Source organism: Oncorhynchus clarkii, chromosome 33 (genome assembly GCF_045791955.1).
Source record: "Oncorhynchus clarkii lewisi isolate Uvic-CL-2024 chromosome 33, UVic_Ocla_1.0, whole genome shotgun sequence".
Taxonomy (NCBI): Eukaryota; Metazoa; Chordata; class Actinopteri; order Salmoniformes; family Salmonidae; genus Oncorhynchus; species Oncorhynchus clarkii.
Window position 1 is genome coordinate 22,111,478 of NC_092179.1, and position 14,338 is coordinate 22,125,815.

General features: G+C 43.4%; 1 protein-coding gene across 1 annotated transcript; it reads left to right on the top strand.

Annotated features, from left to right (window-relative positions):
* The first annotated feature begins 1,657 nt into the window (after positions 1-1,657).
* On the top strand, positions 1,658-10,107 carry LOC139392948 (fibrinogen-like protein 1). The gene is made up of 5 exons (XM_071141259.1): positions 1,658-2,018; positions 8,669-8,760; positions 8,954-9,071; positions 9,286-9,474; positions 9,712-10,107. Exons 1-5 carry the CDS (start codon positions 1,658-1,660, stop codon positions 10,026-10,028), a joined length of 1,077 nt encoding a protein of 358 aa, XP_070997360.1. The 3' UTR covers positions 10,029-10,107.
* The last annotated feature ends 4,231 nt before the right edge of the window (positions 10,108-14,338 follow it).

Here is a 14,338-nt window from a genome sequence, read left to right on the forward strand (position 1 = left end):
CATGAAATGATAGGGTTATGGACTACACAGTGAGGGTGAGTGGTTGAGTTATGTGGGTGACGGTTCCGGACCCAAGAGGCCGACTATCCAGGACTTGAATCGGGAAAGGAGAGGAGAGCGGGTATGAGTTGATGTTAAGAGACGAGGCAAGGGTCTGGTCAATAAAGTTCCCAGCGGCACCGGAATCCACTAACGCCATTGAAACAGTACATGAGGGACAGTTAGGTAGCGTAATGGACACCAAAAAGGGCCTAGCAGACAGTGATGAAGATGGAATACTCACTCCTGCCCTAGGCGCTGGAGTCTCACGTGACCGTCCCTCTGCTCTTGTGGATCCTGGATTTGGACATGCCGGACACCTCTGGAGCTCATGCCCTCCTTGTCCACAGTATAGACAGCGCCCCAGCTGTATCCGTCTGCGGCGCTCTGCCGCGGGGAGACGAGTGAACCCTACCTCCACGGGTTCTGGCTCTGATGCCGAGTATTCACTTAGGGAGAGAGAGAAATGATGAGATTACTGGCGCTCCCGAAGTAGGTTATCCAGACGGATGGCCATCGCAATGAGTGCGTCCAAGGTGAGTTTGTTGTCTCGACAGGCCAATTCCGTCTGGACAGGCCAATTCCGTCTGGACCTCTTCACACAAACCTCTTCTAAATAGCGTGCGAAGTGCTGACTCATTCCACCCACTGGATGCTGCTATAGTCTGAAAGGTGAGCGCGTACTCAGCAGCTGTCTGGTTCCCCTTCCGTAAATGCGGTAGCCGTTCACTTTCCAGAGCCACTAACCAATCATGAATCCAGCTCCTCCTCTCCTCTCTCCCAGACATCCGTAAACCATTCCAACGCCCGCCCAGTCAGCAGAGAAATTACGTGTACCTCTCGGTGGTGGGAGCTCCCCTCTGATGCAAAAACTAGAGTGAGCACTGAAGTAGGAAGCCAAGGCATTTGGATGGTGTAACGTCATATTTATCCGGGAGGGATCGCTGACTTGAGCGGGTTGATGAATGGGCTGATGTACTGGCTCACTGGGTCGCCTGGTTGTAGAGTATCCTCCGCTGGATGAAGGCAACGCCTCCCGGGTGTATTTGAGACGTTGCACACTGTGAAGAACCTCCTCCAAAGCCAATCCCAGTTATGCCAGCTGGTCATGGTGTTGATATTAAAGAGAACCCTGTTCATTGACCGTCTGAGAGAGATTTGAATTTCCTGCTGCTTCCATGGTTTGAGTTGGTATTCTGTAACAATGACACTATGAGTCAAGGTGCAGGTGAAACATTTAATAAACAACAAACATGAAACAAGACAGCGTAACAGTGGTGAGATGGGATCTTACCTCAGAACTCTGGGGCTGATCCCAGTCGACCTGCGAGCCCCAGTCTCTTTCCTGCTACCCCCGCACTACGTCCAGCTCCAGAAGTTTTTAAGACATTTTAAACTGGAAAAAGAAACAGTCACGGTCTTAACAAAACACCGCTCTCTCCTCTCTCTTGTGCAGGACCGGGAACCAGTGTGTCCAGTGCGCGGGCTCGCTATAGGTGAGCCCACAACGGTTTGGCGCAACGTGGCCCATCCTGCTCTCCTGAATCGGCATCGGGACCTGTCCTGGATGGTCGCCCACGAGATCATCCCGGTCAGGGCCGTTATGCACTCATAGGGCATGGCGAGGACATCCGTGTGCCCCCGACCAGGCTGCGGCCAAGAAGAGTCGGTGAGGCACATGCTCTGGGAGTGCAGAGCCGCCAGGGACCTGTGGAAGGAAGCAGGCCCCCTGATCACCTCGTGTCTGCCAGCAGGGGAGGACCTAACACCTCAGCTCGTGCTGTATGGGGTGGGCCGAAGGCCCATTCCATCGAAGGCCTTCACCAAGCTCTGGCCCACCCTCACGTGCCTGAAGGAAGCACTGTGGTCCTCCCGTAACCTGCTGGTAGCGAAAAACGTAGAGACCACCCCCCAGGCAGTGGCCATGGTAGCCACGGAAGCCCTGGGGTGGTATGGAAGGAAGGGGGCCTCGACCCCAGGCGAAGGGTCCCCCACAACACCCTAGGTCCCGGCGGCCACGGCCTGACAGCGCTGCGGCGCCTAGGGCGATGTGCCTAGGGGAGGGATCTCCTCTGGGCCCAGAAGGACGGGGCGATGATCTATTCAGAAGAGCAGGATGAGGTGAGCTTGATAAAGACTCACCCCGCTCCTGTACAAGGGACTGAAGACAGCCTTTTAACAAAGTGGCTTTTTAACATGTTTTTCATGTCTTAAAAATGTTTTACCTTTGTTAGATCATTAGTACACATTTTAAATGGCTTTTACAGATTTGATGTTTTTACAAGGAAAGTACTTTTATTCATGGTTGTTGTCATTGGTTTTAACAACATGTACTTTTTAACAAATTTAAATGTAACTGTCAAATGCTGTGTTTTATGCTTTGTTGCCGTTTTTATGTGTATCAATGATGTAAAAAATGTATGAGCTGTTTTTAAAAGGAAATGTGTCAATAAAACTTTTCCAAAAGAAAAAAACAGTGGTGAGATGCATGAAAACAGGAATAATACCAACTTGAGGAGTGAACAAAGGGAAGGGACCTACAATGAAATACAGGTGTGAATCATAATGCTGACTACCAGTTGCGCATAATGATCAGTGCCAGGTTTACGTAATGATGATTCCCAGGACCGGTGGTTAGTGTTCCGGTGATGTCACACACCAGAGGGGAGGAGCAGGAGTAGACGTGACAGTGTAAGGTGGTTTGGTATAATTAAGCAATAAGGCCCGGTTGATGGAATACCATTGCTAAGTGCTGTTCTTAGGCACGACGCAAAGTGGATTGGTTAGAAGGTAAAATAGTTCAACACCACAGGAGTAAATGGACAGACAGGAGTCATCAGGCCAGGTAGTCCTGAGGCATGGTCATGGGGCTCAGGTTCTCCAGGATGGGGGAGGGGGGACATAAAGAGAGAGAGGAGAATTAGAGGGAGTATGCCTAACACCACACTGTACAGCAGATAGGACAGACTGACCTGAGCCCACCACCACATAGGGTAGCATAGATACTGGAGACTGAAACAGAGTGGGTTAGGGGACACTGTGGCCCGTCCAAAGTTACCCTTGGACAGGGCCAATCAGGCTGGATATAATCCCACCCATTTACCAAAGCACAGACCCAACAAGGGATATCAACAGACCACTAACGTACTACCCTGAGACATGGCCAAGTATAGCTCACAAAATATCTCCCCCACCATATGAGCAGAGGAGCCAGTGAGTTATCGCCCGTAAAATGGTCAGGGGCAGAGAATCCCAGTGGAGAGCCAGCCAGGCAGAAACAGCAAGGCTGGTTCATCACTCCAGTGCCTTATTGCCGTTCACCTTTGCACCTCTCGGCCAGACTATGCTCAATAATAGGACTTATTCAGTAACCTTTAAGTTTTCAGTAAAGCCTTAAAGTTTGAGACAGAGTCTGCGTCTCACATAGATCGGCAGACCATTCCATAAAAGAGGAGCTCTATAGGAGAAAGCCCTGACTCCAGCTGTTTGCTTAGAAATTCTAGGAACAATAAGGAGGTCTGCATCTTGTGACTAAACTATGGTATTTCACGTAAACAAAAACAATTATTTTGTGTTAATGACTATGTGGTGGAAGATGTGTTCAACACCAGAGAGAGCTCTTCAAAGATTCTGAACATAAAACATGGGCATTAAAAGTGAAATTCAAGTTTTGTAAATATACCACTTATATTTGAAAAACGTGATTGATAAAAACCTATATATACTGAGTGTACAAAATATTGAGAACACCTTTCTAATATTGAGTTGCACCCCCTTTTGCCCTCAGAACAGCCTCCATTCGTCAGGGTATGGACTCTACAAAGTGTGGAAAGCGTTCCACAGGGATGCTGGCCCATGTTGACTCCAATGCTTCTCACAGTTGTGTGAAGTTGGCTGGATGTCCTTTGGGTGGTGGACCATTGTTGATACACACGGGAAACTGTTGAGTGTGAAAAACCCAGCAGCGTTTCAGATCCTGCCACACTGAAACTGGTGCGCCTCGCACGTACTACCATACCACGTTCAAAGGCCCTTAAATATTTTGTCTTGCACATTCACCCTCTGAATGGCACACACACTGTGCACAATCCATGTCTCAAGGCTTAAAGATCCTTATTTAACCTGTCTCCTCCCATCAAAACCTGTCTCCTCCCCTTCATCTAAACTGATTATAGTGGATTTAACCGGTGCCATCAAAAAGGCATCATAGCTTTCAACTGGATTCACGTGGTCGGTCTTGGTCAAGGAAAAAGCATGTGTTCCTAATGTTTTGATGTTTTTCGCATATTGTAGCAATCCTCGCTATATGAGCCATGTTATAATTCCCACCATGTGGGTTAACCCTATTGGCGTGATGTGTAAGGTGTTTGCAGAGATTGATGTGAAGATTTGAAAGGACGTTGGCCGTCGGACAAGTCAGGAATCTTTTTTGGTTGCTCAAAGATTATAATCACTTGCCCGAAAATATAAATGAGCTATTTACATGCAGAAATGTTATATACAGTATTGCAAGCCTTTCACCTACACATAGGGGATGAACCAGAAAGATCAGTTGTGGAATTCTTTGTATTTTAGTTGTCAGTAAAAAATGTTTCGCAGAGCAGGCTTAACTTGCTTGACTAAAAAATGGGGAGGAACGAGAAAGTTCAGCTTTAGGCTGGAATTATTTGCAGTTTGGTTGTTTTTTTAAAATCACCTGCCCAATGGGGCAACCGCAGAGTAGGCTCAACTAGTACGACTGCTAAGTACACTTCCCGCAGACAATAGGGCAACTCTTAATGTCAATCCCTGTTCACATCCCTGCCCTGCTGTTCGGTACAATATCTTAAATGACAGTGTTTTTAATGCATTTGATTATATAACCTTGAAGCCTATTCAAAACAGCATGGGAAAGGATACTGAAGTAAAGCATAAACAGCTGTCACTTTCACAGCGAATATAAATTCACTGATTACACATGAAGGCGATATCATGACGACGTTAGCTGGCTACACGCATGCACTTCTCCCTTAACCATAGCCCTAACCTTGAAGAGTGACTCCCTTTAAAAAGCAACAAATCCCTTTAAAAGTGGCCTATGTGGCATCAATATGAGTCAGAAACAGTTGTTCTAGTGTCAAAATTGACTTCTAATTTTGGTCAAGTCGGAGTTTGGAACATCATGGCGTCATAACAGGTAAATTAACGTTGGGTTTCAATTTAAAAATGTCCATTTGCCCACTAACATGGGGTGAACAGTTGTGGTGATTGCTCTCTACTCAATAGCATAGACAGTGAGACTGCCCAGCATCTACGACTCTGTTTACATAAGACAACACATTGCACATTTTTTTACTTGAGAAAAACTGTCCCAAACACCTTAGTTATAATGCAAAAAATAATTACAGATTTATTGAGTTATCTTAGATTCATTCTGGGGATATTGAGAAAGTGAAATAGGCTACAGTGTGTCATGGTGGACAAAAATCATTAACCAAATGCAGAATCAGTCAGGAAACCTCCAAGACTGAAATTTAGTTTTTCTAACGAGCAACAGAAAAATACATGTGCCAATCGCACTTTAACCAAGTTGAAGCGTTGGCTAAACTGGGTTATTGTGAAATTGAATCATCATTTTGATAAGCTAATGTCATTGATTTGACAAAGCAAGTGAATTCTTGTCATAATTCAACATTCCAAAATCCGACATTTGCGACTGTTGGAGAAACGTCTAGTATCGCAGTGAGTTGATATTAAATACTTTTTGTGACAACTGTCAGTGACACAAGCAACAATGGAGGCGAACACATACTTAGAAAGGGAGTACTTTCCCTGGACCACAATTGAAGGACGTTGGTAGATGGTAAGTCAGCTGGTCTGGAGAAAGTCTGGTCATGCAGCAGTAGGTGAGGTCTACCTCTCCAGTGCTCAGAATGGTATTCTATGAAGCAAGATACTGTACATCTACTCAGGGTTTTCTGAAGCTAACCAGCTTCAGTTAGCTTCATGTTCCAAGGCCAGGCTTAATCTGTACTACGACCTCTAGCAGGCTTGTAACTCCGCTTGCATGTCGCACACGGCTAGTCACACACCAAACTCTTCATTGAGACAATGTTAAAACATAAATCCATGGGCAAGTCAGTGCCACATTTTAATTTGTACTGAAATCAAAATTAAAGAAAAAGTTATCTTGCAAATTCTGCAAGCTATGGTATGAAATAGTATTTTAGAAGTGCTGTCTTTATTGTATTACTTATTGTTAATGGTCGATTTTGGTGAGCTTATCACTGCACAACCACAAGCACCTTTCTCCTAGCTATAAAATAATTGTATTAAGTCATACAAAAGTGTTAGTGTGCGTAAAGTTTAAATTGCATTCTTTCATTACTAAATGTGTAATGTGATATATTTAAGAGGAGTTAGCCGTGAGTTAGCCTGCCCCAGAGCAGGCTACTTCTGAAGGATTTGTTGCAATAGAAATTGACCTGGCTAAAAGGTGAGCCACTTTTGTAAGACCAGTTATTCCGAGTTGCTGAGTTACCTCGCTAACACCTCAAACCTGCTTCGTAGGGTTACCCATCTGGTCACCTCTGAGCCTGTGTTTGGCAGGGTGTGTCAGGACAAAACATTTTTTGAGTCCTGATACCTCCACTATGGGTTCAATGCATCAAAACCAATGACATCTTTCTGCTCCAGCAAGCATTACTCATGTCAGAGTTTTTGCAGAGCAGAGTCACAGAGGATCCATCCCACTCTAGAACATTGGTGTTGGACACTGAGGATAAATCTGAGGGAAGAGCATCCACAGAACAGTGTTAGAGAAGGAACTGATCGGTCTAGAGCATAAACTGAGGAGTGTCCAAAAGTAATCAGATTATCAAAAGAACGTTACTCATTTTGCGTAATCCAATGGATTATGCTACTAATTATTTTTCTTGTAATCTGTAATCAGTAACTGATTACATTTTTCAAGAAATCCACCCAACCCTGATGCATAAATAATACCATTTGAAACTCTCTAATTGTATTTGGGGTGAAAATGATACATCTAAAGACATTTGAGAGATAAACACAAACTTTATTTTATTCCTTGTTCATTGGACTGTGCTGGATGTATTCCTGGCGGTTTGTAATTTCCTCTAAACTCCAATATTGGATTGTTAAGAGTGTTTTCTGTGGGGCGGGGGGCTGTGAGTAGCATAGCAACAGGGCTCACAGAGCCCACAATAACATTAGCACAAGCACATGGTGGTGGAGTGTTTTTTGCAACAACATTAACTATCTATCTATCATACTGAATCAGTGTCTGCAAGATCACATAATGATAGTATATTACATAACATAACCAAATAAGGCATAGTATAACGTTACTGTAAGACAAAAAACATTTACATTTTAGGATGATTGTATGAATGGTCCAATTTTTGTCTCATACAGCAACAACTCAACAACACATGCCACTAGGAAAAATGTGTGCTTTGATTGAAACAAAACACTAGTATTCTACAGTTTCTTAACACCATCTTCTCTACATTTGCACGCTGTACATAACTAAAAAGATCTAAATGCGTATTCCCATGAATCTGATTGAGATCAAATGGTTGGCATGCAGATGCTGCATGGACGTTTCACTGGTTAAACTTGAAGAATTATAATTCACGAATGACAGTGAGAAATGTGAAGGGAGGGTGACCACAACAATTTGTGTGTAAAGTAAAGGTAAAGAAACATGTGCGCAATACATGATACAGATCTTTCCAGGAGATCAAGAGGGGCTGAACGAGGGCGGTACGGATGGTTACCTACAGATCCACCCTCTTGGCCTAAATAAATAGGCTTACAGGAAACCCTCTCTGAATAACCTTTAAACATACTGGGAGTAGACCATAGACCGTAAAGGAATACACGGGACAAGGTAGGTTTTCTCTTCACAAATCACACGCATGTTTCAAAATTGTGACTTTAATAACTTACATAATATGTATCCTGTGTGAAATGTCTAATGATGGCAGCATAACAAAAAGCATATACTATAACTGTTCCATTTCCCTTATTTGGTCAAACTGAATTTCAACTTTACATGTATGGTGACCACTGTGTTGTGAGTGGAGAGGGAATGGTGAGGTTTCATGTTCTCTGTGATAATGTTGTGATATTTTCCACTAGTTTGCTCAGATTTGAGATGAATTAGACATTTCCTTTTCAGTTTAATAAAATCATTTTGGTGGGATTAAAATGTTAAAGAATTGCAATATGTAATATCAATGCCACCCATAAAAAGAAAAAAGCTGACAATGTTGATCGCTTTATCTCTCTCTCAGAAAATTGTGACAAAATGTGGAATAGGATATTTTTTTGTGGACTGGTGGTCTGTCTCATCTGCCTCACTGACCAGACTCAGGTAAATATACAGTCAGTCAGCACTGAAAAACAGAGAGACATGTTATTCCTTTAAACATGGGAGTAACCATGACTTATCTGCTGGTTTTGTACAGGAACAGAAAACACCTTTAGTTGTTCGAGGTAAGTGTTAGCTTTTTTTCTTTGTTTAACTTACATTGTAAACACAAGAGACAACCATTCTTAACCTCTGACCCCTGTCCTTTTCAATGTGTTATTGTGTATGTGCATGTGTGTTTGCTAATTTCAGGGACAGATTGCACACAGATCAAAACTCTCTCCCCTCGAGCCACCAGTGGAGTGTATGTCATTCAGCCAGCAGGAGTCACATCCCCCTTTATGGTATGGAAACATCTAAATATATAGGCCAGGTACTATATCTACAGTTGTCATTTGGTTACACAGCCACACAGGGGAAGTAAAGCTTAGCTATGGAATGTTGAAGGTGTCGCCAGGCTTGCCAGAGTTACTGGAATTCCACAGGGTTCCAACAAAACAATTTGTTGATTCAAAAGTATATTTACATTTTATACAGGTGTATTGTGAGATGCTGGCGGACGGAGGCTGGACAGTCTTTCAAATGCGCACTGGGGCAGAAGTTCTTTTCAACAAGACGTGGGCTGAATACGAACAAGGCTTTGGGAGTTTACAGAGTAAGGAAGGGTCCCTCTAAACACCACATATTCCACCAGCAACGGATACTGAGAACTGTGTAGTTTGCTGAGCCATTGTTAGACTAATTGAAATACATTTTTGTCGATAATGCTCATGTTTACTCCTAGGTCAAATTATCCCCATAATGCAGTGCATTTACTTGAAGTATGTTTTTCACTTCTCAATAGAGTTCTCTTCCCTGTTGTTTCCTAGAGGACCACTGGCTGGGTCTGAGTAAGGTGTTTGCTCTAACCAAGGGGGGCAGGGGGCGGAGTTCGACTATGCGGGTCAACCTGTGGGACTTTGAAGGGGGCACTGCCTTCGCTGAGTACAGCGACTTCCATCTGGGCACGGAGAAGGAGAGCTACAAGCTGAACGTTGGAGCCTACAAGGGCAACGCAGGTAACAGTTAATTTCAACAGCACAAGGTGACAGGGGTCATATTATTTACTTCAGTATAACAATTATTTCACATTTGGTGGCAGCAATGGAACCTCTCCGCCTCTCATTTATGTCATATGATATGTATGCTGTGTTGATATTCTAATATGGTGTATGCTTTTGAAGTCAATACAATTAAGAGTGAATTTGAAGTAGAACTGATGTACTCTCTCTTCCTCCCTCCCTGTCTCTCCGTAGGTGATGCCATCCGTGGGAAATACGCCGGCATTGACCAGAACGGCTTTGGCTTCAGCACAACCGACAAGGACAATGACGGCTGCTCACCCTGCATCTTATTTGGCGACATCGCCGTGGACAAGTGCAGCTTCTTGGATGGAGGAGGGTGGTGGTACAGCCGCTGTGGTTCTGCCAGCCTGAACGGTGACTGGCACCCCGCCGGCGAACACATCGGCTGGAACTCTGGCCTCCACTGGGCGACCTGGAAAGGACGTGTCCCGTACTCAACCCGAGCCAGCCGCATGATGATCAAGTCTGTGTGGGAGAAGTTATTATAGCAAACTAAAACTGAAACCTAAACTAATCATGCAAAAACGATTTTGTAAACTGAAATAAAATAATGAACAAGCCCATTTGAAAAACTAAAACTATGCTGAAACTATTATCTTTGACTCCAAAACCAAATAAAATAAAAATGAATTATGTTCAGTTGTATTAATATTTTTTTTTTTTATACTTTTGGGCAAAAATCTAAATGGAATTTTCAAGCCTTTTTCTAATGGGGTTTTAAAGTTTCTGAACCTGGCAGGTAAATTCTGCCAGGAAGATGGCGACATTTTAGATAGGCCTAGCTTGTGCAACACTATCACTAGCTAACAGAGAGAAATCCACTCATTTATGTCCCTAACACTAAAACTTAAACTGAAAATAAACGTAATAAAAACGCAATAGCAATGTTTTTATAAAACTCATACTAAATAAAAACTACTAAATCAGGTCTGAAAACTAAACTGAAACTAAACTGAATTTCAAATAAACATAAAAAATATGTTATAGAAATAAAAATGAATTTAAAACACAAAACTAAAACCATTTCAGATGTGCTGAGACATGGCCTTTCACACCGAGGTTATGGTGTGAAAGGCCCTGTCTCAACACATCTGAAATGGTTACCTAGGCCAATGTCTCATTTCCTTTATGACCACCGGTCTGAGAAGCACCTGGCAGTGTGGTGCAGTAGTGGGCATGAATAGAGGAAGCATTAAAAACAATATACAGTATTTGTACATTTTTTACATGTTTATTTGAACCCCTTCTCTTTCTTATATATTTAGTCATATTGCATAAATCAGATCCAACCTGTGACATATTTTTTACCCTGTTTCCACTGGCACTAGCTAGCTAATGAGAGCCAGCAGGAATTTTAGTTGGCCAGGCGTATTGAAAGCTAGCTAGCTACATCATATCAAACCTTTCTGGTTTGCTTGGTTAGGCAGCTAGCTAATGCCATGGCAAGCAAGGTAGGAATTAAGCTAGCTAGCCTGTTATGCTCACGACAACACTAACTGTTTAGCTATCTAGCTAATGTCAGCAAGCTAAATACAGTAGATGGCTCTGAGTCTGGCTGGCACTGGCAGGAGTATGGGGTAACGTTAGTTACAGCATAGTGAGGATGAATTAAATTCTTCAAAATCATGCTAGCTAGCAACAATAGCGAAGCCAGCTGCAGTTACATATTGGCTAACTAGCAACATGACATAATTTCTCATTTCTAGCAGTGGAAGCGCAATTTGAGCTAGCCAAACCAAGGCCAGCCCAACCTGGGTTGACTTGAAAGCGCCAACGGAAAGGGGGCTTTGGGGTGTCTTCTGGGCGTTCATGAATTTAGAGTGTTGTCAGATTGTGCGTTTCACATTTCACTCTTGGAGAGTTCAGAGCACACACTGGATGCTCTGGCCGAGGAGTAGAGTTGATCCGAGTGTTCTGCCCTCAAGCATCCAAGCTAATTGGCTGAAGTTGGCTATCTTGCTAGCTACTTCCAGACACAAATGAGAGAACACCTCACTGTGACCATTTTACTTGCCCTAGCAGAGCTGCTTAGGCTGTTTTCATGTTCTCTAGAGCATTGGAGACTGTAACTGTACTGCTGGCCACAATTGAATAATATTGTTTTTTTTTGCTAACGTTTACTGACATACTTAAAGGGGTGTTCAGCATTCATAAATTCCTCAGTTATTCTACGCTCTGGCACACTCAGACAAGAGTGCTCTGAAATTGGAGTAGATAGCCAGAGTAAATTTACAGACACACCCATAAGCTAGTCAAAGTCTATGGGTGTAAATTCACTCAGGCTATCTACTCCGATTTCAGAGCATTTCTGACCTGTCAGTAAACGTCTGCAACTTTATTTTATTAAATTGTTGCCAGCAGCACAGTTACCAGCACTCTAGATAACATGAAAACAGCCTAACCAGCTCTGCTAGAGCGAGTAAAATGGTCAGAGTGAGGTGTTCTCTCATTGGTGTCTGAAAGCAGCAACCCAGCTATCAATAAGGAATCGGCCCAGAAGCGTCCCTCTTCTGGGGGGCCGGAACTGATTGAATCGGCCCGGAATCGGGTGTCGGCCTCAGCCCAGAATCAAAATGAATGACTGCCCAGAATCGGCCCATATACACTGGGCCGTTTCCATCTACCGGAATTCAGCCGACTTTGCCGGCATCTCACCAGAATCCCCCCAGAAGTGGCCTAATGCAAATGTAGGTAAATATATAAAAAATTTACCGATTTAGTAATTTTAAATATTACTATTATACATTTTATACATACAAATTATAACCATCCACAAAAAAAACATTTTGTGTCGGAGGAAACACCATACACCTGGTGACCGTGTCAGTGTGTGATGCACCGGGCCCGCCACAGGAGTCACTATAGCGCAATGGGACAAGGACATCCCGGCCAGCCAAACCCTGCCCTAACTCGAATGACGCTGGGCCAATTGTGCATCGCCTCATGGGTCTCCCAGTCGCGGCCGGCACAGGTCTCGAACCAGCATGTGTAGCAACGCAGTTTGCACTGTGATGCAGGGTCTTAGACCCAAGTAATATATACATTTGGGCCAGATAACTCTCACCGGAATCTGCCCGAGCCCCAAGTAATATATTTGGGCCAGATAACTCACACCGGAATCGGCCCGAACTCAATCCCCGCATACTAGCCGTAAGTAATACTGACTAGGGCCACATGACGTCGGCCGAGTCTGACTCTCATCCAAGTGCCCCGACTCTCAGCCAGAATCGTCCCAGATCCACTGTGCTAGCTGGGTAGCAAGCTATCCAACTTTAGTCAGTTAGTTTGGGTGCTTGACTGCCTTTACCAATGGACAATCTGACAATGCTCTGAATTTAAGAACACCCAGAGCGCACTCTGGCACTCTTGAGTGAATTTACGAACACACACCCTATAAATCCACAATGGTCAAAGCAATGTTTTCAGTGAATACAAAATACTTTGTTGACATTTTATTTTTTACACTGCAACAATTCTACATATCTAACTTGTGAACAGTTTCATAACAGAGTTTGACATAATTTATTATCTAGAATGTTGATATTGCATGAATTTGTTAGCACACACTTAGCCCATAACTGTTAACATGCTAGGAATCATGCTTTCAATGGTCTGTGTTTATGATGAAATAATAGTTGTACTTATTGAATATTAAATCACGCATGGTTTCTCATTCCACAGTTAATAGGTTTGTTTTTATCATACCCTATAAGCCTGTTTTCTAACTTTGATTGAATACTGATCTTTAGCTTTGTCACGTGTTGCTACAATAAGCACTGGGCTCACTTGAAAAAAGATATGAAACTGTTCCTGTTTAAATAAAGGGTAGACAAAATAATTAAGGATATACATTTGATAAATGATGGTTAACAAGGCAATGTACCCTGTTGCACCAACCACAACTATTTGAACATCATGTAACATTTCAGATAAAGCAGAACAATTGCAAGAAATTAGCCATTGTCAATCAGTTGAGTGCTGTTTCCAATGTTGCGGTATTTGGGGTATTTTCTTAAAACTGCATTGTTGGTTAAGGGCTTATAAGTAAGCATTTCACTAAGGTCTACACCTGATGTATTCAGTGCATGTGACAAATACAGTTTGATTTGATTTGATCAAATATGGTAAAAGATTGTATCAAACAATGTATTTGTATATATATATATTGTGATCTGTGGATAGCATTGACAGTTCTAAAACTACACTACTAATTGTATCCCCGGAATTGTATTTTTAGGCAATAAGGTCTGAGACAGTGTGGTATATTTGTCACACCCTGATCTGTTTCACCTGTCTTGTGCTTGTCTCCACACCCCCCAGGTGTCTCCCATTTGTTCCTGTATTCCCTGTGTATTTATACCGGTGTCTCTGTCTGTCTGTTGCCAGTTTGCCTTGTCATGTCAAGTCAACCAGCGTGGTTTTCCCTGCTCCTGTTTTTCCTAGTCCTCCCAGTTCTGACCCTTTGCCTGACCTGACACTATACCCACTTGCCTGACAATTCAGCCTGCCCTGACCTGGAGCCTGCCTGCCACCCTATACCTTCAGAACTCTGATCTTGTTTATGAACTTCTGCCTGACCTGGAGCCGGCCTGCCGCCCTGTACCTTCAGAACTCTGATCTTGTTTATGAACTTCTGCCTGACCTGGAGCCGGCCTGCCGCCTTGTACCTTCAGAACTCTGATCTTGTTTATGAACTTCTGCCTGACCTGGAGCCGGCCTGCCGCCTTGTACCTTCAGAACTCTGATCTTGTTTATGAACTTCTGCCTGTCCTCGACCTGCCTCTTGCCTGCCCCTTGT